The sequence below is a fragment of the Rhincodon typus genome, chromosome 3 (assembly GCF_021869965.1).
Source record: "Rhincodon typus isolate 14 chromosome 3, sRhiTyp1.1, whole genome shotgun sequence".
In the NCBI taxonomy this organism is placed as follows: Eukaryota; Metazoa; Chordata; class Chondrichthyes; order Orectolobiformes; family Rhincodontidae; genus Rhincodon; species Rhincodon typus.
The window spans coordinates 115,018,281-115,045,289 of record NC_063334.1 but is presented as its reverse complement, the minus strand read 5'-3'; the positions used below and the strand labels follow the sequence as shown (position 1 = coordinate 115,045,289).

The window sequence follows — 27,009 nt, the reverse complement described above, 5'->3', positions numbered from 1 at the left end:
GCTGCCAGACCTGCTGAGCTTTTCCAGCAACTTTGTTTTTGTACAACCTTTTGGCTGTTTTACACAGTAAGAGGAGCTTACAATGGCGAATCTAACATAAGATTTCAAAATTCTGAGAGGTTTAGATTGTAACAATTGAGAAAAAACGTTTCTACTGGTTGAAGAAACAGCTTTATTTTGATTGCAACCCAAGGTTAGAATGGATTCATCTGTATCCATAACTTTATATATTTCTTCCTCCACATTTTTATTTATCCTCCAGAACATATTTTCATATCTTGCTTTTCTCCATCATAAGCACGTTGAACAGCATTTTGTTTGTATCTACTTCTTAGTTTTTTTTATGATTTTAAATTTACTTTCAATCAACATATATTACATTTTCTCTATCTCCAAATGGTCCTTAATAAATTGTGATAAAAGGCTCCATGGCAATGTGAACATAATCTTCCATTGAGGTCTGTCTTTTTGAGTTCAGTAGCTTCAGTTCAAGCATGAATTATAAGCTTTAGATGGTAGTTGAAAGCATGCACCACTGAGCTGTACAGAATCCAATATTTATAGTACGTAAGTCAAGAAGCACCGTATTTTGTTTTATTATAGATTTAGTTAGCGTATTTCATTTGCATTTATTATCTTTCATTTGTGGTCTTTCTCTTAAATAAATCTAAATCAACCTGTATAATAGCTTATATTTATTGTAAAGGCTTATTACTTTTGAGTATTGCTAAATAAAAACAAAATGTTGATGTCATTACCACAGTAACCGATTCAACAGTCTACTATGATAAAACTGCATATAATTTTTCAATCTAAAGGTAAATTTCTTTGGTGTCAGATCATTTGAACTATTTTGCAAAATATACCTAATGTTTGCAGAATAAAATAAGGCTTCACTGTTTTGATACATATTCCCAGAAACTAATCTGTTTTTGTCAGAATGGATGTTTAATATATAACACGTTTAAAAAATAGAAGAGCCTTTGTTCTGGTAAGTTTCTCATGTACGTCCCAAATGCATGTTTGTAAAATATAAAATCTAATGATAAACAATATGTGCCAAAGACAATAAATATTTAATCTGGAACCATTACTTACATTTAGTTTTAGATTTGCCGTCTGTTCTGCTTTCGTATGCATTTTCATGTTTTAATGCTGGTTTTTTTCTTTCAAATACTTGAATAACAAATTTAAACTACAAAGATTTAAAATTTTTTTCTGAAGAAGGGTCCCGACTCGCAACGTCAACTTTCCTGCTCCTCTGATGCTGCCTGGCCTGCTGTGTTCATCCAGCTCCACACTGTGTTATCTCTGACTCCAGCATCGGAAGTTCTTACTATCTCTAAGATTTTAAATTTGTTTCTTTAACGTGCAGAAATATAGCTGAATGAAGTCCTAAAATTCTAATTTAAACACCTGTTCTCTCTTTAAAATAGTGAACTGGTTAATAATTTTATTTCAATGTATAATGCTTACATTCTGTTGTTTTTTTTTGTAGCTTCTACGTGACCAGTTCCACTACAAACCATTACTGTTAAAGGATCAGTTTCTACACTATGGGTTTGCAGAAAGAAAGATGCAGTTATCCTGTGACATAATAAACTTTGTAACGAAAAGGCATAAGGAGCTGAGCAGCCTCCACAAGGTACTTGGCAAGTAAGAATTTGAAAGTAATGAATTTTCAGAAAGTAAATGTGTATTCTAGTTAAATTTCTATTGTTTTGCCATGAGGAGCAGAAGCCCAAGGTGCTTACTTTGCCCATTCTTCAACCAAACCAGACTGAAGCCAATATCAACATCTTGATCACCAGCCTAACTGATATTGTCTAATTCACCACAAACTGAGGAACAAGCTGGAGACATCCTGGTCTTTACAGTTCAGCTGCTTATTGTTTTAAGCCGCTGAGCTGTCAAGGAGGAAAACATTTAAGTAAATTACTGAAATTTTTTCAGGAACTGAAAACTGTTGAACTAAATAGATGTGGCAAAGTCCTTATTTTATCTGCTGCGTTGTACAGGTTTACATTTCAAGATTTGTACTTGATTTTCTCTTACATTGTTGATGTAACTCTATGTCACTTGTTTCACAAGAGAGGTGCACTGGTTGACAACAAAATCTCCCTAAAGTATGCAGAATTAACTCTGGCTCCTCCAAGATGAGAAAGGACAAATTGGGCCTGGCAGGGAAGCCATCGCTGCTTCCCTAATTGGGCTTTTGCTTAAAATAGTAGATTGGCTTCTTCTGATGCAATCTGAAACTGATCTATGTTTTTAAATGGGGTTATCCAGGCTTGGGCTGGGTGTACCTGTAGCCTGCAATTTATATGTGCATTATAGTTAGATTGAACTGAGGAAGGAGTGGCTATGTCTTGAGAGCATCTTTGTGACGTAGGACTTAAAATGTTTTCTGTGGGACTGTTCCCAGGGATGCAAACCTAGATAAACATCAGCTGCACCTCAGAAGAACCATCAACTTGGTTAAGTACACTCCTTGGACTGTGTGATACTTGCTAGTTTTCCAATCCAAAGAGTTGCCCTGAACTGAGTGTTGCACAATGGCACGTTCCAAGGTCCAGGACTACATGCTGTGGGGTGGTGAAGTTTGGGGCAGCCACTGTGGAGACCGAAAGCTCACTGTGTAAAGTCTTTCGCCTATTCTGTGCTGGAGGACCGGAAACTGCAGAACTCCTTGGGTATATTGCAGATAGCAAAAACTGCAGATACTGGTGTCAGAGTCGATACAATGTGGAGCTGGAGGAGCACAGCAGGTCAGACAGCAGCAGAGGAGCAGGAGAGTCAACGTTTTGGGCCTAGACCCTTCTTAATAGAGTCCTGATGAAGGGTTTAGGCCCGAAACGTTGACTCTCCTTCTCCTCTGATGCTGCCTGACCTGCTATGTTCCTTCAGATTTACACTGTATTGACTCCTTGGGGTATATGCCTGATAGGGAATATGTAGACTGTGAATACAAAAAATATTGAAATTGTACTGAGGCATCTCAGAGTGCAACATGGTGCATTGAGAAAAGTTTATTTCTGTTGCACTTCCCAACGTTTCGATTTTAAATGATTTGCTCTTGAGCTGTATAAGAACATAAGACATAGAAGTGGAATTAGGCCATTCAATTCATCGAGTCTGCCACACCATTCGATCATGGCTGACATATATTTCTCAACCCCATTCTCCTGCCTTCTCCCCATTACCCTCGATCACCTTTAAATTTAATCACTGCTGAAACCCAGGATTGAATCAGGGGCCTCTAGATTTTCAGTCGAATGGTCTCCTAACTGAGCTGTTTTGATCGTACCCTTATGTCAAATATACATTGTAAGCATTCTGACGATTATAACTATTCAGTCAGACATGCGTACTGTATGGAGACAAGTTGAATATTACTGTAAATTCTTATGATTTAGGTGGAAATGGTACTGTACTTTTTATAATTTTTATGAATAAAGTATATTTTTGGGAAAAATAAGTTTCCCATTTGACTGTTTCCCTGTCCGTTTACCTTGTTTGTAGCAGCCGGAGGATTTAAAATTGTGGCTGACATCTTTCAATATTTGTATTATATGATTGTTTTGCTGGGAGATAAGATGATCACGTATTATATATTCTGCAGATTAACATGTGAAACCTTGCTGCATTTATGGACAATTTGAACAAAATAGTTTGAACTCTTCAAGTATTACTGAGCTGTTCTGAAAACATAGCCATGTTGAGGTATATTAGGAAATAGAGTGTAATATATGACTAACAATTTTTCTTGCGCTGAAATATTGTTCTGAATTTCTGGAGGAGAATCAGGATGGGACAAATACTAGATTTATCCAACAACTTTATATAGCAAGTACTTCTGTTTCACTCATAAAATAAGTAATTTTATAATATTAACCATCCTGTTAATATGTGGAGCAGTAATTTTAGTATAGTAAGATTTTAATCATGAGAAAATAATTTGATTTTCTTATTTTGTGTAATTCAGGTCAAGGCACTATCAAATAAGAATTCAAATTGTCCTGTAAAAATTCAGTCACGATTTAAATGTGCATCACTAATTCCTGATATCTTGCCATCTGAACCAAATGTACCAGTAAGTACCTAACTGCATTTTTTTCTTTATACTTTCATGGAATGTAGGCAAAGCCAGCATTTTAGTTAGCGGCAAACGCTTTTACAGTATGGAAACTGCATTTGTTCCTTCAAACCCATCGTGTGCTTAATGTCATGAATCTTATCCATTTTCACTGATCTTCTTGGTCATGCATCTTGTAATTTCTAGCATTACACTGTCGTTTAAAGCAGTTTATGGACTGTTTCAACAGTGACTTCTGCCAGAGAATTTCATATCTTTATTACACCATGGAAGAAAACTATTTCAATCCTTCTCTTTGAGTCTTTTTGTTAACTTAAAGTTATGTGCTCCCTTTATTATCTCTGTACCCGATAGAATCAATGTCACTTGATTTGTAGTATTGAACATGAGTATTGCTGAAAAAAAAGAATCACATTTTGTTAAAGCTTTTTGCTTATCATTGAACAGGACAATTCACAAAAACATCAATGTGAGGGGAAACCACCAATTAAGTGGTATAAATGTTGATTTCCACTTACTTTAGTACTGATATTTTCAGTGTCCTTGATTATTTCAATCTTCATTTGAAACCACCTTGCCTTGTCTTTAATTAACATGTCCAATAATTTTATCAATTTCTGTCTGGTATAATTACATTGCTTGTATTTATAACACAGGTAGTTTTGCTTTAAGGTGTCTTTTGTTAATGCGAATTGGCTGTAATGTAATTGATGAATAGTGGACGCTGTTTGGATACCATGAACTTTCTGCTGTTCAGGCGTAGCGATTTCCCTATAACCCAATTTTCTGTGGCGGTTTTCTATAGCATGAGGTCACACAAAAACGCAACTATCACGTTGTAGGAGAACAACCTGTAGTTCTTTTATTTTACATTTAAGAACAGTTATTGAAGTATACAAATAAATCTGGCGTTGTTGAAGATGGCCCTGAGGCAATGATTAATCACACAAAAAAGTTAGCCTCCTAACGTGTGACAGAACATTTGAGGCTATGATTAAAAATTGAAATTTTAGTTTTCGGGTTTCGAAACTCAAATTACAAACTTGAAGAAAAGCATGATTTTAACAGATTTAAAATAATTTATGGAAAATTAATTTGTAACTTTTTAAATCTATTTTTTATTTGTTGCATTGCTTTTCAGGTTTACAGGTTGTTCTCCTATAACGTGATAGTTGCGTTCTTGTGTGACCTTGCACAATAGAAAGCCACCATAGAAAATTGCATTATAGGGAAATCGCTATATCTGTGCAGCAGAAAGCTCGCGTTATCAAAACAGCATCCACTATTCATCAGTCGCATAACAGCCAACTCACGTTAACAAAATGCATTATAGCAGAACTGCCTGTATTTGATTGCGTTAAAATAAACAGGACTATGTTTTTTTTGGCACACTTTATTTGTATTGCACAGATGCTACAGCTATTTTTTGATCTTGCAAAGCATAATCTTGTGCTGTGTTGTCGTCTTTAAATCAAATTCAATCTTTTCTGTAGGATTTTTCATGCACATATTTCCATTTGGATCTACAGTGGTGTTACCCGCTGTGAGTTAGAAGTTACAGCAGAACAGCAGCACTACTTTATGCTTTGGCAATACTGTGGAAGAGGATGTTAGGGAGATATCTGAAATGGAAAATGAAGGAAATTTGTAGCATAGCAAAATAGTATGGAGAAGGAAACACTTTGGAAGACTTTTATATGACCCTGTGCTGAGCTTCCATCCTCGTATCCTGTTCTTCACCAAAACTGCCTGGTCCTGCCTCCTTTACATTGCCTGTCTGTGCTCCTGTTTCAGCTATTGGCTCCTGAAATTGTCTTCCATGTCTTTGTTGCCTCCAGAGTTTTCTATTCTTGGATAGTCCTCCACCTTTCACAATTTATCAACTTAAATTTATCCAAAGCTCAGTTAATTTATGTGAAGAGCCTTTCACACGTCACCCCCATATTTGCAGAGCTATACTGGCAAGTCAGACACTTGAGAAGGAGCTGATTTGTGTTAAGGGTGAGGAGTATCTATTTCTTAATAACCTGTAGTTTATAGTAAACAATACAAAAGGTTAACATAAGTAAAGTTAAACTAAGTTAGAAGTAAGCAGGGCATGTTGACCAATCAGAATGCCCATCCTGTGGCATTTGAGAATTGTGAACACTTTGTCTGTGCTATACGTATCCCTGTGCAGGAAGTGTCAGCAGCTCCACAGGAGCAACAAGTTTCGGAACTTGAGTGGCAGCTGGAATCACTGAGTTACATATGTGAGGCAGTGAACTATATGGGTAGTATGTGAAGAGAAGTGGTCATACCATAAGTTATGGGTAAGCAAGCAGATAGGGAATGGATGTCTGCCAGGCAGTCCAGAAGAAACAGGCTAGCAGTGCAGGACTTCCCACAGTGATCCTGTGCACTAACTGGTATTCCATTCTGGATATTGGTAAAGGCGATGGTTCCTGAAAGGTGGTACAAGAGGGGAGGAAGGTGAATAGTAGTGCAGAAGTGATGGAGAATTCTTTAGTTAAAGGAGCAGGTAGGCATTTCTTTGGCCATCAACACAAGTTTAGAATGTACGTTGCCTTCCTGCTGCAAAAGTCATGGAGGTTACAGAACAGCTGCAGAACATTCTTCTTTGGGAGAGTGAATTGTTAGAGGTCATGGTCCATGTTTGAACCAGTGACAAAGTTATGGAGAGGGAAATTGTCCTGCAGTCAGAATTTAGGGAGCTTAGGTTAGAAAATTAGCAAACAGAACCTTAGAGTAGTAATCTCTGGGTTACCAACAGTGCTACTTGCAAGTTAGTGCAGAAATAGGGAAATAAGACAAATTAATGCATGGCTAAAAAGATAGTACAGGAGGAATGTGTGATGAAAGCTGTGTGACTTGCGTATATATGTTTTTAAACAGTTTGGATTTTAAACTAGTATCATATGGATGTTGATATATTTTTGTGATAGAACTTAAAAATGAACTAAATTAATCTTTCCAGAACTGTAATTTTAAACCAGTATGTGCCTGCTGGAGTGCTAATTGAGATTTGTTATATTCTGGGGCTTTATGATCAGAGAGAGAAAACATCAAGCCGTTAGCTTAGTAGAGTCCAGGGTGAGCAAGGATTTTCAAAATTTGGTTCAAAAGGTTTCGGACAGTTTGAAGGAGATTAGGGTCAGAGCATCGGCTGTATGGGCAATTAGGATTGGGCAATAAATGCTGACCTAGCCAGTGATGTCTGCATCCCATGAAAGAATTTTTAAAATGTCTGGTCTCCTTAAAAAAAGGAGATTGTCCAGAGCAGTGAAGGAAATAAGTTACCTTGGTGGAAGAGCGTAGCTGGTGAAATTTCCAGACTAGGAGTGTTTACTTAGAACTCCACAGGTTATTAAGAAATCTAATCTCCCCGTGTGAGTGATCAAAGGACACAAACCTCACAGCTCTCAGGACTGGAACTGAGAAGTAGCAGTTTAGTCAAAAATACAAATTTGAAAGGGAAGATTTCTTTAATGGATTTTTAACTAGCTGATGGTGTTGGGGAGTAGCTAGGACTTTGAAATCTTTCAAAGTGTTATATGTCAATAACTTGGTTTATTTTCTTCTATTTCATTTGTGAAGTGAAGTTCAATTTTATTTTTAAAACAAACTGCAGCCTTGTGTGCTTATGTTTCAATGAAAGACTGCCATGTTAAATTTAAATGACAGCAAAATATGATCTATCATTCCATATTTGATTCTGGAACCTAATTTATCCTGTTGTACCATCAGCAGGGATTGTAAAAGAGGGCTTTCGATTCCTGTGACATTAGAACTGGCTCTGGGGGAGGTGTGACCAGCATAAGCCAGATGGGTTGTGCTCAACAGAGCTGGAACTGAGTTCCTTGTGGGGCCTAGCACTGTTGGGGAGGGTTTAAACTAGTTCAGCAGGGGTGTGGAAACCAAAGAAGAATATTGAGGGAATCTCCCTAAAAAATAGATTTAAAGAGCTATAAATTAATTTTCCATAAATTGTTTTATATAACCAGGGCTGTGTGTATGTGAACATACAAATTACAGTTAATGAAATTGAGTTACCAGCAAAGAATTCCATGTGGGATTATAATATTATGGATATAACAGAAACCTGGATCAAAGAAGAGCTGAACTAGGTGACAAAGAATCCTGATTACAAGGTGTTCAAAAAGATAGATAGGGATAAAAAGAAGGAGGGGTAGTACTTTTGGGTAAGGAGAGCACAAGAGTGATGGAGAGAGGATCTCGTGGAGAGTCCAAATACAGAATCCATTTGGCTGCCACAAAGGAACATAAAGGATGCAATTACATTACTCAATGTAATCCATAGACCATCCATTAGTGGAAAGGATGTAGGGGATCAAATCTACACGGAAAGTATAGTTAGGTGCACACATCTTAGTGCAGTTACAGTGGGGGATTTTAGTTACCTGAATATAGACTGAAATAATGATGGTGTAAACAACAGCAAGGGGCAAACATTCTTAGATTGTGTTCAGGAGAATTTCCTACTGCATTATGTGTCCACTCCAACAAGAAATGAGGTGCTGTTGACCTGGTTCTTGGGAATGAGATGGGTCAAGGCAGAACACGTGTACATGGAGGAATGTGTAGACAGTGACCATTGTGTCACCAAGGTTTATGATGATAGTTGAAAATGACAATGAGCAATTGTGTAGAGGAAGAATAAAGAGAGGTGATAACTTAGTGGACTTATTTCTAGACTGGAGACACAGATAATGTTCTGGGGACCTGGGTTCAAATCCTGCCATGGTGGAATTTGAATTCAATAAAAGTCTGGAATTTTAATCTGGAAGTCTAATGATGACCATGAAACCATTGTCAATTGCAGGGAAAAACCCATCCAGATCACTAATGTCCTTTTGGGAAAGAAACTCTCATCCTTACCTGGTCTGACCTATATGAGATTCCATACCCACAGCTATGTGGTTCATCCTAAGCTGCCTTCTGGGCAATTAGGAATGCGCAATGAATGCTGGCCTAACCAATGATACCCTCATCCTGTTAAGAATTTTTTAAAAACTCAACTGATGGAGAGCTGACTTCGGCTGGGCTGAATAAACTGGAACCAAAAATTGGTGGGAAAGACAGTAGCTGAATAATGGACTACCTTCAAAATGAAGATTGGTGGGATACAGGTGAGGTATGTTCCCTTAAAAGGGAAGTGTATAGAAAACAAATCCTGAGGTTCCTGGATGACAATGGAGATGGAAAAGTTAAAGAAGAAAAGTGTGGTTATGATAGGTGGCAGGTAGTGAATACAGTGGAGAACTGAGTTGAATGCATAAAGTTCAGATGGAGCTGCAAAAGTAAATAATAGAAGCAAAAAGGGATTATGAGAAAAGAAAGGAATCTAACATCCCAAAGTCTTTTACATGCACAGATAGTAGGAGGGTGGTAAGAGGAGGATTAGGATTGATTTAGGGACCAAAGAGGTGTTTTACAGATGGAGGTAGGTGACATGACAGAGGTGTTCAAAGAGTACTTTGTATCTCTCTTTCCCTATGAGTTGAGGAGACCACTCAGACAGAGGAGGCAACTTGATCACTAGAACAGTTTAAAATTGATAAGACGAGGTATGGGATAAGCTGATAAACTGACTTACTACCAATACTGGTTGAAATGCCTCAAAGCACGTTGAAGGAACTGAAAGTGACAATTGCAGAGATGCTGACAATAATCTTTCAATCTTCACTGGACTCAGGTTGTATTGAGGGATTGGAGAATTGTAAACATCGCACCATTGTTCAAAATAGTTTGTAAACATAAGCCCCAAAATTATAGTCCAGTCAGTTTAAATGGGGAAAAAATTTTAGAAAAAATTACATGGAATAGGACTAACAGTCACACGAAAGAAGAAGGTTAATTTGGAAGAGCTAACATGCATTTCCTAAGGGAAAATTGTGTCCAACAAAGTGGCTGGAGATTCATTGAGGAAGTAACAGAGGGTTGATAATAGCATTGCTGTTGATGTGGTGTACATGGACTTCCAGAAGGTGTTCCATACAGTGTACACAGGATTTGTGAGAAAAATTATAACTAATGACTTAGACATAAAGTTGATTTCATGATAGGAAATAAAAGTAATGATTAATAAGAGATAACAAGGTGTAGAGCTAGATGAACACAGCAGGCCAAGCAGCATCAGGGGAGCAGGAAAGCTGACGTTTCGGGTCTAGACCTTATCTCTGTAATGATTAATAGGTATTTTTTGAGCTAGAGAAAGGTCTATAGTTGTATTCCTAGGCATAAGTATTAGGATGCTTTTTCTGATATATGCAAATGATCTTCACCTTGATGTACAGGGTGCAGTTTCAAAGTTTGTGGATGATACAAAACTTGGGAGCATTGTAAACTGTGAGGAGGATAGTAGAACTTAAAAGGGACATTAACAACTAGTTGGAGAGGGCAGACAGCTGACAGATGAAGTTCAATATGAAGTGTGAGGTGATACTCTTTTGTAGAAAGAATATGGACAGACAGTATAAACTAAAGGATACTATTATAAAGGATATGCAGGAGCATGGACACCTGGATGTACATGCATATTTTTAATTATTAAAGGTGACAGACAGGTAGAGAGAGCAGTTAATAAAACATACAATATTCTAGCCTTCATTAATAGGTGTAAAGAGAACAAGAGCAAGAGGTTATGATGAAGTTACACAGGATACTAGTTAGACCTCATTGGAGTCTTGTGTACAGTGTGGGTGTTACACTTCAGGAAGGATGTGAATGCATTGGAGAGATTACAGAAGTGTTTTACTAGTAACTCCAGTTATGAGGATAGAATGGAGAAGTTGGGAGTATTTTCTTTTGAGTGGAGAAGGCTAAGAAGAGATTTGATAGAAGTGTTCAAAATCATGAAGAGTCTGGACAGAGTAGATAGGGAGAAACTATTCCCACTCATAAGATGATCGAAGACCAGGGAACATACATTCTGAGTGTTTGCCAAAAGGAGCAAATGTGGGGTGAGAATAAAAACTTTCTTCCTGTGGCCCTGCTGTTAATTTTTGATGATTAAAATATGATGAACTACTTTAAAAGTACTTTATAAATGCACAATGTTGGGGAGATTGTAAATTCTGCCAGAATAGATTTTGTTAGGATAGTTTGATGTGGCAACACTGAAAAATTGTTATAAAGTTTTGGCAGGTGATAATTCAGAAGGAGATGTAGAAAGGGGTGAAGTAGCTTTCAAACACCCAATTAAATATTTACGTTAACTATAAACATTTTAGAATATCAAATCTTCACCCCCAAAGTGCAGACAATGCATGCCTCCCTTTGCTAGACTTACACTATAGAAAGTTAAAAGCTGAATGCAGTTTTGATGTGAACCTTACCCTGCAAATTTGCTAAATTTGTATTCTAATTTGTTTTCAAATTATTTTCAAAACAAAATCTCAAATGTTATAAGTGAGGATGGCAGAATGTTGCACACACTGAAAAGCATTCTCATCGTCCTGTCACCTCAGTTTAGTGACAGAGAACTGCTTTAGATAAACTTATGAGCCAGCACATTTTAGGAAGTAAGGCCTCATTGACAAAAATACTTGGGCATAAGACCTTATGAGTTTGTATGATCACTATAAGAAAATATGCAATTTTTAAATTTTTTTTTAATGTTACAAACTCTACTTTGAGCATATAGCTGACAGGCTTGAGGTGGGTTAGGGCATAGACAGTAAACAGCCAGCACAACTTTTTTGGTAAGTACTTTGAATGATTCTGGATGGTTCACCTTATCATTTCTGTTATAGTATGTTCTCCTACACTGTTTTTTTGTAAAGTACCGTTGTAAAAATTCACAAAATCATTGTCCACTCTTCTGTCATACAAATACTTGGTTCCATTTCCATTGTACCTTTCCATTTAAGTGCAGGTGCTCCATCACTGGCCATTTCACCTTGTCCCATTCCACCTTACAAGGCAGCAAAAACATGTTAGATGAGACATTAATTTACCTGTATTTCTTTCAGCTGATAGCACAAGACATTCACTGCATATGCTGGGGACTCCTATGCTTTGTGGAGATCAAATGCAGATTGTGTGATTGTTTTTTTGAACACCTCTACTGACCCTGCAAGTATGAGCTTCAGGTTATTTTTCAATTTTAATCTTCTGCCCCACTCTGATTTCTCTGTATTTGACCTTCTACATTGTTCCAATGAAGCTGGAGGAAAAGTAACTTAATTTGCGCTTACTCACTTCTGTTTTCTGGACTCAGCATCAACATTTCCAGATCATTACTGCTTCTCTTTTGTTTTCAGGCAACAGGTAAAGTACTAATAGTGGGTTCTATTATCCCCACTTGCAAAATGGCTAAATACATCTTTTCTTTCTTCACATGTCCTATTAAAACTCCATCTGTGCCTTGCATCATCATCCTTTTTGTCTTTAGATCTCTCCTGCCTTCTATTGTTCAATTCTTTGTGTTCTTTCTTCCCCATCACTTCTCCCATCTCTCTTGATTCATTTAAAACCTGTTATATTAGTAACATTTACACCATTTTTGATGAAATGTCACAACCTAAAATGTTAACTCTGTTTCTCCTTTCATAAATGCTACTTAACCTAATGAACACTTTGTTTACAGTCCTTAAAAATCTTACAATTGATTTCTAGACTTTCTTACAGCCCCTGGTCAATTTAGTTCTGTTTCTTGCTGTTTTACTTTGCAATACATGCCGTGACAAGCAAGAAATGTCAGCAAACATTCTGTACTTTTTTCAATATATATATTTTATATTTATACTGTATATATTTTAAAATGTATATAGCATTATTCACATTAAATTATTTTAGAAAGACAAGCTCATGAAAATGAAACTTCTCAGTAGAAATTTGCTTCATTGTATTTAAGATCATAGAATCATATGAAGAACAAAGAACAGAACAGCGCAAGAACAGGCCTTTCAGCCCACTAAGTCTGTGCTGATATATGCCTTTCTAAACTTAAAAACCTCTATGCTATCTGTATCCCTCTATTCCCTGCCAATTCATATTATCTGTCAAGTTGCCTCTTAAACATTGCTATTCCAAATGCCTCCACTGCCTCCTCTGGCAGTGCATTCCAGGCACTTACCACCCTCTGTATAAAAAAAAACCTGCCTCTCACATCTCTTTTACACTTACCACCTTTTATCTTAAACCTATGTCTCCTAATAATTGGCATTTCTAGCTCGGGGATAAAGACTCGTACTATCCATTCTATCCATGTCTGTCATAAATTTGCTAACTTCTATCAGGTTGTCCCTTATCCTTCGACTGTTCAAGTGAAAATTAACCAAGTTTATCCCATCTATCCTCTTAGCTAATTCCCTCTAAAGCAAGCAACATCCCGGTAAATCATTTCTGCACCTTCTCCAAAGCCTCCACATTCTACTGGTAGTGTAGCAAATAGAACTGTACACAATATGGTCTAACTAAAGTTCCCTACAGCTGCATCATGACTTGCCAGTTCTAATACTCGATACCCCAACCAACGAAGGCAGGCATGCCATATGCATTCTTGACAACCTTTTGCTGCTTTCAGAGAATTGTGGATCTGTACGCCTTGATTCCTATCTATGTTGATGCTACTAAGGGTTCTACCATTTATTGTATACTCCCCACCCACCCCACCCCCTGCCCCCCGCGTTACATCTCCCAAAATACGTCACCTCACATTTGTCCGGATGTAACTCCATCTGCCATTTCTCCATCCAATTCTACAGCCTGTCTACATCCTGCTATATCCTTTGGCAGTCCTCCTTGCTATCCGCAGCTCTCCCAATCCTTGTGTCGTTTGCAGACTTACTAATGAGGCCATCTACATTCTCCTCAAACCATTTTTATTTATGTGTATGTGTGTGTATATATAATGACGTGATTCCCAGCATTGATCGCTGTGTAACACCACTGGTCTCAGATCTCCAGTCAGAAAAACATGCTTCCACTGCTAGTCTCTGTCTTCTATGACTGAGCCAGCTTTGTGTCCATCTTACCATCTTACTGTAGTTCCAATTTGACTTCACCTTTTGAATCGGTCTGCATGATGGACCTTGTCAAAGAACTTGCTAAAATCCATAGAGGCAACATCTACTGCTCTGCCCTCATCAATGATCTTTGTCAAAAAATGGTTCTCAAAAAAAATCAGTCAAGTTTATGAGACTCGACCTTCCCTGCAGAAAGCTATGCTGCCCATTGCTAATAAGTCCACGTTTTTCCAAATGCAAGTAAATCCTGTCCCTAAGAATCTTCTCCAATAATTTCCCTATCACTGACATAAGGCTTACCAGCTTACAATTTCCTACCTGGTCCCTGTTGACCTTCTTAAACAAAGGAACAACATTGGCTATTCTCCAATCCTCTGAGACCTCTCATGTGACTAAAGAGGCCCTAGCAATATCCTTACTGCCTCCCTCAGCATTTTGGGATAGATCCCATCAGGTCCTGGGAACTTGTCTACCTTATCAAAACAACCAACACCACCTCCATTTTTGAGCGTTTTTTACCGGGTTGATGGTCCTCCAGGCACAGTCAATGTTTGTATCAATGTACGTCCTGACGAACAAACCAAAGAGCACAGAGTCTTGAGTCATGAGGCTGCTTGAGATGAACGTCGACAAAAACTACTGCATCTGTCTCCAGACTTCCTTTGCAAAGACACTTTCCAGAAGGAGATGTGTAACAGTTTCATCCCCTCCACAACAGCTTCAAAGGCAGTGTACAGACGGAGTGGGGATATAAAAAGGATCTTACAGGTAGTGCCCTTTTCAACACCAGGCAAGCAATATATTGGTGCTTCTTGGGAAGTTCTGGTGATGAGGCATTTTGCCAAATAACTTTGACAATCTGCATGAGGAACCATGCCACAGGATCCTTCTGCTCCTTTTCCCACAGGGTCTCAAGGACGCTATGTGCTGACCACTTCTTGATGTCTCCTGCTAGGTATCTTTCCAGGCACTAATCACTAACAGCTGAACAGCTAAGCTTATGTTTATGATTCCCATTTCAGTCATAGTGACTGAGCCAATATCTCCCAGAATCTCCTTGGTCACTTCTCACCAGCACCCTCTGTTGGATGCTGTTCCTCCTCATGAGCATCAGGCCTTCTACAATCCCGTTCTCAGTCACGGTGACTGAACTGACTTCTTCCAAAATCCTCTCTGGCTGCTTCCACCAGCATCCTCTGTTGAGAGGGTGGCCATTCATGCAGCACACAGGGTGGCAATTTGCCCATCTGTTCGTTGCTGACTCTTTAAAAGAGCTGACTAATTAAATTCATTCCCCTGCTGTTCCTTGTAGCCCCTGCACATTTTTCCTATACATTATCTTGATTTCCTTTTTGTTAAGTTACTTTCAAATCTGCTTGCACTCACCTTTGTAGGTAATACATTGTAGATCATGAAAGCTCACCAAGTAAGATAAATTCTACTGAAACCCCTGCTGACTTTTTTCTTTGCCATTGATCTTTGCTTTCTGCAATGCATTTGTTGTGGCTATGACAAGGATAGACACCATGAAAGTAAATAAAAGCATTGAGTGCTGCCTACTGGGGAAGAGTGAGAGCTAAAGTGTTTCCAAAGGCCTTGGTGGCCTGCTTATTGTGTTAGAAATCAGATCTAACTTGTATTAGTTGAGCTGTACCAAAAACATTATGTTGATTGATCTCCTGTTGTGATGCAGAAAGAAAATTAAGACCATGGGTGTTCTGCAGGCAAAGTAGAGTTGTGGCTGATGATTGTATCACAGCTTGAAATCATAATTCAGCACTAAAATCAATTCATTAATCAAAGCTACTCCATAATCTTGCTATTCATAACTTGAACAATTTAGGAACAGATTATTGGAGCATATATAAACTTATTTCCAAAGAAAATTTCAATTTACAATGAATTATTCAAAGCCTGTAAATTTGTTTGTATTAAGTTTGTAATGTTAAGTTTGTTCTGGTCCAGCAGAAAACATCTAGGTATTGAATCATAGAACCCCTACAGTGTGGAAGCAAAATAAATCCAACTTTCTTACTTCTGCAAATATATTTGTTTCATACTTCGCGGACGATGTGAAGGTGGGTCACGTTGTGGACAGTGCGGAGGGCTGTTCTAGGTTACAAAGGGACATTGATAGGATGCAGAGCTGGGCTGAGAAGTGGCAGATGGAGTTTAACCCTGAAAAGTGTGAGGTGATTCATTTTGGAAGGGCAAACTTGAAAGCAGAATACAGGGTTAACAGAAAGATTCTTGGCAGTGTGGAAGAGCAGAGGGATCTTGGGGTTCATGTCCACAGTTCCCTGAAAGCTGCCACGCAGGTGGATAAAGTTGTTAAGAAGGCGTATGGTGTGTTAGCTTTCATTAATAGAGGGATTGAGTTCAAGAGCCATGAAGTTATGCTCCAGCTATACAAAAGCCTGGTTCGGCCGCATCTGGTGTATTGTGTCCAGTTCTGGTCACCTCATTACAGGAAAGATGTGGAAGCGTTGGAAAAGCTGCAGAGGACATTTACCAGGATGTTGCCTGGAATGGAGGGAAGGTCTTACGAGGAAAGGTTGAGAGAGCTAGGGCTTTTCTCTTTAGAACGACGAAGGATGAGAGGTGACTTGATAGAGGTGTACAAAATGATCAGAGGTATAGATAGAGTAGACAGCCAGAGACTTTTTCCTAGGGTGGAGGTAGCTTTTACGAGGGGACATAGTTTTAAAGTGAAAGGAGGTAGATATTGGGGAGACGTCAGAGGTAGGTTCTTTACTCAGAGACTGGTAGGGGCGTGGAATGCATTGCCGGAGAGGGTAGTGGAGTCGGCTTCATTAGGGGCATTTAAGCGGCTATTAGATACGCATATGGATGATAGTATAAGTAGGGGTGGAGGTTAGATAGGCCTTAGATTTAGGGTAAAAGTTCGGCACAACATTGTGGGCCGAAGGGCCTGTACTGTGCTGTACTGTTCTATGTTTTATGTTCTGACTGTTTTCTACTTGGTGAGGCTGGAATGGGGTTGAGGGAGTAGTCCTTCCTTATTAAGATCACGATTAGGAAATCCATACTTTTCCTATTTATGAATGTGTGGAAACTGATAGATGTAAAAACCATCAGAGACTGATTCATTCCGTATTTTTATTCGTTCATGGTATATGGGCAGTTGTAGTTAGGCCAGCATTTACTGTCTGTTCCCTATTGTTCTGAAACTGAGTGCATTTCTGAGCCATTTCAAAGGGCAGTTGGTCAGGAGTCATGTGTAGGCCAGACCAGGCAAGGGCAGCAGAGACCCAGATAATATTCTGGGGACCCAGGTTTGAATCTCGCCACGGCAGATGGTGGAGTTTGAATTCAATAAAATATCTGGAATTAAGAATCTAATGATAACCATGAATCCATTGTCAATTGTCAGAAAAACCCATTTGGTTCACTGATGTCCTTTAGGGAAGGAAACTGCCATCTTTACCTGGTCTGGCCTACATGTGACTTCAGACCCACAGCAAAGTGGTTGACTCAGGATGGGCAATAAATGCTGCCTAGCCAGCGACACCCTCATCCCGTTAATAAATTAAAAACAAAATTTCCTTCCCTAAAGGACATTAGTGAACCAAATGGATTTTTACAACAATACTAATAATTGCACGGTTGCCATTGGATTAGCTTTTAATTCCAGATTTTTGTTGAATTTAAGTTTCACCCCTTGCCACAATGAAATTCAAACCCATGCCCCAGAGCCTGAGTTCAGCATTACCATACAGTAACTAAACACTATGCCTTGTCTAGCATGAGATACACGCTCCCCTCTTCACCAGAGGTGTCTCATCCCTTTGGAATATGCTTTCAGACACCTGGCCTCCACATGTGGGAATTCTCTTCAGAAACTGCTCAGCCTTTTCTCATTTTTCTCTGGTCTTTAAGGAGAGTCTAGAAACAATGAATGTGTTCCTCAAAAACCGATGCAAATAATCAGTGACACCCTTGCATATAATGGCTCTCAGTGGCTGTCTAACAGCCCAGCTCTGAGGCACTGAGCTAAGAAGTTTGATTGCATTGATGCTAACCCAAAACTGCCGTTGGATGACACACCTTCAGAACCTACCAAATAGCTGACTTAAATCATTCCAGTCTTCCTGAAGCTTTGTGAATCCGTGAATGAAGCTAGTTTGGATGGAAAAGACGAATGGCGCAACCAATGGCTAATGTAGAGATCACCAAGAAAGCTTCGGTCACTGATCCCGTAGGAGCTTTGGGATTTAAACATCCCTCAAAAACAGTGAACAAAGAACATTACAGCACAGGAACATGCCCTTTGGCCCTCCAAATCTGCACTGATCCATTTTGCCCTTCCATATTAAAACTGTCTTCACTTACAGGATCCATATCCCTGTATTCCCTTCCAATTCTTGTATTTGTCCAGGTGCTTCTTGAATGCAGCTGTTGTGTCTCTTCCACCACCTCCTCTGGTAGCACATTCCAGGCACTTATTACCCTTTCTGTGAAAAACGTGCCTCGCACATCTCTTAAACTCCCCCAGCCCCGGCACCTTGAGCCTGCGTCCCCTAGTAATTGACCCCTCCAACCTGGGAAAAAGCCTCATACTTTCCACTCTATCTATGCCATTCACAATCTTCTATCTGGTCACCTCTCAATCTCCTGAGCTCCAGTGAAAACAAACCCAATCTATCCAATTTTTTTATAGCTAAAATCCCCCATACCAGACAACATCCTGGTTAACCTTTTCTGTACCCTCTCCAAAGCATTCACATCTTTCTGATAGTGGGGTGACTAGAACTATATGCAATATTCCAAGTGTAGCCTGACTAAAGTTCTATAAAGCTGCAGCATAATTTGCCTATCGTTATACTCAATGCTCCTTCCAATGAAGGCAAACATACCATAGGCTTTTTTCACTTCCTTAGCCACCTGTGCTGCCACCTTCAGTAATCTGTGAACCTGCACACCCAGATCCCTTTGCATTTTCAATACTCTTAAGGGTTCTGCCATTCGCTGTATAATTTCCATTTGTACTTGACCTTCCAAAATGCATCACCGCACTTGTGTCTGGATTAAGTGCCATCTGCCGCTTTTCTGCCCACGCCATGTTTTCCTCTAAATCATTTATGTAGACCACGAACAGCAGAGGTCCCAGCACTGATCCCTGTGGAACACCACCAATCAACCCTCCATTCTGAAAAGCATCCTTCCACCACTACACCCTGTCTCCTATGACAAAGCCAGCTCTGTATCCATCTTGCCAGCTCACCCTTGTACCATGTGACTTCACCCTTTATATCAGTCTGCCATGAGGGACCTTGTCAAAGGCTTTACTGAATTCCATGTAGACATCGATCGCTTTTTCCTCATCAATCATCTTCATCACCTCAAAAGAAAACTCCATCAAGGTAGTGAGGCACGACCACTCCCACACAAAACCATGCTGTCTATCGCTAGTAAATCCATTTGCTTCTACATGCATATACATCTTGTCCCTTAGAATCTTTTTCAATAATTACCCTACCACTGACGTGAGGCTCACAGGCCTATAATTTCCTGGATTATTAAGCTACCCTTCTTAAACAATGGGACAAAATTGGCTTTTCACAGTCCACTGGGACCTATGGCCAAAGGAGATACAAAGATGTCTGTCAGTGCTGCAAAATTTGTTCTGTTGCCTCCCTCAAGCTAGGTGATGCAGTTGTAATATAAAAGATGTGAGCACCCTGGCTTGAAAGCTGCATTGAAAGTAGCTTTCGGAGCTTTACATTATTCCTGCACATTGTTTTTATGCAGAAATGTAAGTGTGCTTGATACTGTACTGCATGTGTGTATGCTACCTGCTATGCTGGATTGTCAGTGTACTTATTTTACACGAATGAGAGACGCAATGTGATCAGTATTCAGAGTCTGTGGATTTCAAAACCGTCAGACACTAACTGAAATTCATCAAACTCAGTAATACATAATGTAAATATATACATTATGTCCAAAGATACATGCATGCAACTTTGCACAAATAGCTGCTGCTGTGGTTACAGAAAAGCTTAATAAACGTATGATTGGCAAAGTGATATACCTTAATATTTGAAAATTAGAATCACAGCACCACCTACAGGCGGCACCAGAAACTGAAGATTTCCCTGAAAGTTTTTTTTCATTGGGTAGATTTTTTTTAATCAACCTGTTGAGATGTATTATAATTCAATTATGGAGCTGTTGGGACTTGAACCCAGGCCTTTTAACCCAGAGATAGGGACACCACCATTCTTCCACAAAAGTCCTACCCTAGAAGTTTTTAATGGAACTCCTGTCACATGTTATGAATGAAAGATCAGTACTTGACAACTTCAAGACAGTGTAAAGCACTTTACAGTCAATTAAATAGATTTGAGCCATAACCACTTTGAAATGACTTAAACATGGCAATTAATTTGTGCACAACAAGCTGCCAAAACTAACAATATGATCATGACTAGATAATGTTGTGGGGACTGTGTAGGGCAAACAGAATCTGCAGAAAAGTGGCAGATGAAATTTAATATTGTTTTGGGATGGTGCACTTTGGTAGAGGGAAAGGAACGTAATGGCACAGGCCATAGAGTCATAGAGATGTAGAGCACAGAAACAGACCCTTTAGGCCAACTTGTCTATGCTGACCAGATATCCTAAATAAATCTAGTCCCATTTGCTAGCATTTGGCCCATATTCCTCTAAACTCTTCCTATTCATATACCCATCCAGATGCCTTTTAAATGTTGTAATTGTACCAGCCTCCACCACTTCCTCTGGCAGCTCATTGCGTACATGCACCACCTTCTATATGAAAAAGTTGCTCCTTAGGTCCCTTTTAAATCATCCCCCTCCCACCTTAAACCTATACTGTCTAGTTGGTGACTCCCCACCCTGGGTAAAAGACCTTGTCTAACTACCCTATCCATGCCGCTCGTGATTTCATAAGCCTCTATAAGGTCACCCGTCAGCCTTCGAGGCTCTGGGGAAAATAGCCTCAGTCTATTCAGCCTCTCCCTTTGGCTCAAATCTTCTAACCCTGGAAACATCTCTGTAAATCTTTTCTGAACTCTTTTTCAAGTTTCACAACATCCTTCTTATAGTAGGAAGATCAGAATTGCACGCAGTAAGGTCTAGAAAGTGTCAGGACATATTGAGAGAGTTGTTAACAAAGTCTGGGAATTTGGGCTTCTTAAGTAGAAATATTGAGTACAAAAACAAGGAAGTGATGCTGAACCTATATAAAGTCCCTCCTGTGCCATTGCTCGAGTATTGAGCCAATTGTGGTCACCACTCTTCAGGAAGAATGGAGCGTCTTTGAGAGGCTGTAGAAGAGATTTACCAGAATGATTCCAGAGGTTAGGCATTCTTGTCTCAAAATTAAATTGGAAATGTTGGGGTTATTCTCCTTGGAGCCAAGAAGATTGAAGGAAATTTAGAAGAGGGTGTGCATTATTATGGCAGGTTTAAATTAGAGAGACAAGTATAAGCTGATGCTCTTAGAGCCCTCACTGATTTTTCATCATTTTTATTCTTTCATCACTTTTGGTTTGGAGCTGGGAACTGTGAGCTAAGGATGTCTAGATGACTAAAGATAAGCTAAAAGGAAAACTTTAAAGCAAGTGTTTATTTATTCATGAGGCCAGGCTTGGAAGTTAATTACAGGTTATTCCCTGACCAAAAGGTTTGGCAGACATTTCATTGCCGGGAACAGCATTATGTTTAAACAGACAATAGCAGAAGTTAGCTATTAACCACATCAGTACTTGGGAATTGGTTCCAGCAAGTCTGGAAAAGACATTATGCTCAAGCAAATGGCAGATGTTGAATGGTAACTGGGTGGAGGAGATGGTTAATCTATGAGGGAGTGGTCAGCATTTGAATTGGACTTTGGACTTTGTTTTCTGTGGAAAAAGAATCTGATAGTTGATGCTACAGCATGAAGATTCGAAAGCTCCCTGCCTAACATCCCATGAGCAGCTCTTGGAAGCTCAGACGATAGAAAACTAAGTTACAGTATTACTGCCTTTATCTGAGTGAATTAAAAAGGCAAATCTGATCAACATCTTCAGAAAATCAAACAAGAAACTATCACCTATGCTTGTGAAACAATCACTTAAGTAATTTGGCCAGCTTTGTTATTTTCTTTCGTTTATCCCTTGGCTCACTTGTTTATTTGCCAGTCTTTTGTGTGAAAGAGCGGAAAACAAATATTTTTTGGATTTAAAGCATAGATCAAGTAAATTACTTTGTTAACACAGTGTGGAGCTGGAGGAACACAGCTCGAGACCCAAAACATCAATTTTCCTGCTCCTCTGATGCTGCATGGCCTGCTGCGTTCCTCCAGCTCCACACTGTGTTATCCCTGACTCCAGCATTGGCAGTTCTTACTATCTCTGAGTAAATTACTTTGTTGTTTTGCTAAAACACTATATTATTAATAAATTGCTAATTCTTTTGTTTAAGGTACAAGCAATGTCTGAAATTGATTGTCCACAAGTCTGAGATTGGTTATTCAGAAAAGTCTGGTTAAGCACCATTTGAATCAAGTTTGGCAGTCTTTGACAGTATTAATTTTACTGTGTTGTGAATACAGAGGTAGAAAGGAAGATTTGGTTCAGCTAACTGTTTCCATGTCATAACAGTGAGTGCTAGGTAATATAGATTTAGGACTTTGGACGAGAAATGCAGGGAGAAGAGGTGAGGAAGAAATTTTTTTTATGCAGCAACTTGTTATGACATGGAATCTGCTGCCAACAGTGGTCACGGAAAAGGAAATGATTAAAAGGATATTGGATGAACATTTGAGGGAAATAACCTTACGTGGTTGGAAGGATTGAGCATGAGAATGTGGCTGGCAGTATTATTGTGGAGAACTAAGATGAAGCACAGAAACATTGAATCATAGAAAATAGGAGCAGGAATTGGCCATTTAATCTCTCGAGCTTGCACCACCATTCAATATGAACATGGCTGATCATTGAGCTCAATACCCTAATCCCACTCTCTCCCCTGCACCCCCATATTCCTTCATTCTTTTAGCCACGAGAGCTATATCTACCTCCTCCTTGAAAACACACAATGTTTTGGCCTCAATCACTTTCTGTGCTAGTAAATTCCACAGCCCCACCACTCTCTGGGCGAAGAAATTTCTCTTGATCTCAGTCCTAAAAGATTTACCCCTTATCCTTAAATATGGCTCCTGGTTCTGGACTGCCCCACCAATAGGAACATCCTTCCTGGATCTACCCTGTCCAGTCCTGTTAGAATTTTATGGGTTTCTATGAGATCCACCCTCCCTCCCATTCTCCTAAACTCCAGTGAATGCAATCTTAATGGACTCAATCTCACTTCATATGTGAATCCTGTCATCCCAGGAATCAATTTGGTAAACCTGCGCTGCTCTCCTGTATAGCAAAATAACCTTCCTCAGATAGTCAACAGACCTAATGGTTTCTAGCATGCTTTAAGGATTCTATAACTGATGATGTTGACTGAAGTGTTGGTCAACTGACCGTCTTTGAAATAGTACCATTGGATCTTTTGCATCCATCTAAGGGAGCAGATTGGACCTTGGTTTACTGTTTCCTCAAAAAGCACAATTTTTCAGAGTGCAGCACTGTCTCAGTGGACTGAGTTCTGTGCTCAAGTGTCTGGATAGAGAACTGAGTCCACAATCTTCTGACACAGAGACAAGAATGCTACCGACTGAATCAGAGCTTACACTGATTCATCAGATATCTGTTACAATTGTGTCTGTTAACGAGACTGTTCCCTCCACTAAAGATAATCCACTTCTCTAGTAAAATTATTAAGATTATATTTATGGTTAGATTAGTGAAAAACAGTTCACGTTGCATGAAGTAGTAGTAGGACTCAATCACGTTGATGGAGAGCAAGTTAGGCTGCATAAGGAATAGGTCATGTTCTGGGGGCAGACCTGGGAGTCGAGTGTTATGTGGGAACAGAGTGATCAACCATGAAAGGTGGAGCAGGCTCAAGGGGCCAGATGGGCTATTCTAATTCTAATTCTTATTCTTATGGGACATATCCTTGGGAGAAAATGTATTTTTAAAATCAGGAGGCAGCTATAAACCGACCCTCAATCTTCTTACGGTAGGTCTCATTTGAAAGCTATATGATGGACACATGCTAGATCCAAAACTTTTTACATGGATAGATAATCTTAGTTATTGTATGGTCTCTTATGGTATGCATCCATAAGAATCTGTCATAAATACCTCCTGCTGTCTTTTTTTTAAATTCTCATATACGGTACTCATTCATTCTGCAGCAGTATATGTCGGATGCTTCTGATTAATATTTTTTTGATGAAGAAATTCCCTCAAATTAAGAAAAGTAAGCCAAATTCTGTAGTAAACTGTATTTAAATTGCATATTATTGAGGAACGTTAGGGTAGGTTTCATGTATGGTTCACAGTTCAGAAAGCTGCTCTGAAGGTGGGCAGTCCAGGAAATTGTGGGCTCAAATGCCTGATTTTCCATCCATTTAAATTGGTGAACAAATAAATCAGCTGTGTAGGCCTGTGATTTCTCTACAAGCACTCTCTGCAAGTGCCGTTCTGCGCTAAGACTATCTATCAATGCATCAGCCTTTTGAAGTAGCACAACAAAATGTGTGTGTGTGCGCTCACGTGCATGCTTGTGTTAAAAATAAAGTGACGAGGAATAAATTTCTGCGTTCCTTTTCAGATAACACCTTTGGTAGAACGTCATTTACCCAATGATGATATGAAAACAATTTACATTTCATCCAGTCCTGAAAATGAATTTGTTGAAGACAAACCTGTTAAAGAATATACAGAGCTACCCACTTCCCATGAAGTAAGTATTGTTTCTGTTGAACCTAAAAGTAATCTAATGCAACATCCAGGAGAAAATTAATAAGAAATAAGTTCAGTTACTCAGCTTAACTCATGTCAAACCTTTGTTTAGAAAGGCTGGATGACTTGAGCCAAGTGACCAGTACTGGAGTATTTGAAATGGAAGTGTAACAAACAAGTATGATTGCTGTAACCTCATTTAAATCATTTTCTTTTGCTTGCAAATGGTGTTGGAGATGGTTGTAAGTAATTCTTAGGCAATTTCTTCAGTACCTTAAAATGACAGCACAGTGAGTTTAGACTTTTGGATGATTTTTCCCAAATGAGATAGGATGGCAAATTTGAAGGGGGTTCGATCTGCTCAGTGACCCCATGCCAGGAAATTTTACTGACCACGTTCAACTTCTTTTTGCCACATGGAAGATGAAGCAAAGTGAAATATTCAAATGCTGTCTTATTAAGGCTCATTTCACTATTTCATTAGCATTTTTGGTAAGCTGACATCTTGTTAGGAACCTCTTGCTAAGAATCATTTATGGTTGTTTTTCTACCCTTCTAAACCAAATAGGCCTTTAGACACAGTGAAAGAAAGGGGAATGGTAGCAGCAGTATTCTACCCACAAACACCCCATGTACAGGGAGAGGGTTTAGAAGCAAGGGGTATGGTGGTATCTGTCAGCAAGCACATCCCTGCCCTCTGTCCAGTTTCTTGAACAGTCCACCCAAATCACTCCTCTTTCTGAAGTGACAATTGGTCTGCAGTGTTCGAGCTGTTGGGCATGTTACATGGTGACAGGTCTGCTTGCAGCTAGGTTAGTCCCAGCAGCTGTGGGCTGAATCACTTATGTTATTCTTAATTGGCCACCTAAGAACCTCAACTGGCATTGGGCAGCAAGGCCGACAATAGACCTTGCCCCTCAGAACTTAATTCAGAAGGAGAAGGCAACAGGTTTTGTGTATGTCACCAACCTGCCTAATTAAACACCCTTCCTGCCTCCAAGCATCCCACCTTGGGGACCACAAGATTCTGCCCATTGCTTCCTGAGGATTTTTGAAGCAATTTCTAGTCTGTAATTTAACATTGATGTTGAAGACTTCTAAGTTCCATAATTGAATGCTGAAATATCTTTGATTTTGTTCTATTTTTATTGGAATTTTAAAATTTTTTATTAATTCTTCGCCAGAAACTTTGTTCATGAATTTGAAAGAATTCAATTAAACATTACATAAAGACTAATTTATTTTGCCTTCACAAGATACCATGCTTGTGTATCATTGTGTATCCACAAAAGCCAGTGAGATTTGAACAGGTCAGCTGATGTGGCAGGTCTGTTGACTTATTGGTCAAAGGACATTAAAAACTAATTAGAAATCAAAAATCAGTGAAAATTGAAAATACAGGTTTATAAGTGTTTCTTCAGTGTTGATATTTACAGTCCTAGTTGATCATTTTATAAGTAAATCAATATTTTAACCACAAAGAAGTTCATTTGTTAAAATGAGCTTGTGATTTAACTATTCTAATTTTGGAACTAAATGCTTCTCTGGTTCTACTGGACATTTTCTTCCCAGTACCTTCATTGATCTTAAACAACCTCTGGATGCATTCTGCTTCCTCAGTTGACTTCAGACCTGAACATCAGATACCCCAACATGACTCCATGCTGTCTAAAATATTGAATTCATCTCGGCATAGTACTTAAGACTTTAATTTTGCATCACTTCATGCACTTTCCAGTACACTGTTTACAAATATGACATAAATTGTGAAATTTCTACCATACCTAGGTAACACTTTAGGGACATTTGACATGTGAATTTTGGCTGACACTACATCCAAGCCCATTATATTTATCTTGTTGTTATCTACTGCCCACTCCATCTGTTTTTGTTTTCCTTCACTTCCTAGGACTTTGCCTCTTCACCTGTCGTTTATCCCCTCATATGCAATTCACACTGCCAAATTTGCCACTGTTTTTCTACCTATGACTCTTTCTTATATTATCTCAAGCTTAAATTCCCTGTGAATAAGCCTGTACATGTTCAATATGTGTATTTCATCAAACATTGGTGCTCCTTGATGTACATT

At 39.0% G+C, this 27,009-nt stretch overlaps 1 protein-coding gene across 3 annotated transcripts in view; it reads left to right on the top strand.

Annotated features, from left to right (window-relative positions):
• Positions 1-27,009, top strand: part of cep44 (centrosomal protein 44) — a 63,683-nt gene that overhangs the window by 23,661 nt on the left and 13,013 nt on the right. For 2 of the 3 annotated variants that reach the window (XM_048595396.1, XM_020529074.2), the window contains exons 4-6: positions 1,499-1,645; positions 3,986-4,093; positions 24,790-24,921. In XM_048595396.1, coding sequence (XP_048451353.1) covers positions 1,499-1,645; positions 3,986-4,093; positions 24,790-24,921 — 387 coding nt within the window. The remainder of the gene's footprint in view (positions 1-1,498; positions 1,646-3,985; positions 4,094-24,789; positions 24,922-27,009) is intronic. The other variant, XM_048595395.1, reaches the window with a different exon arrangement.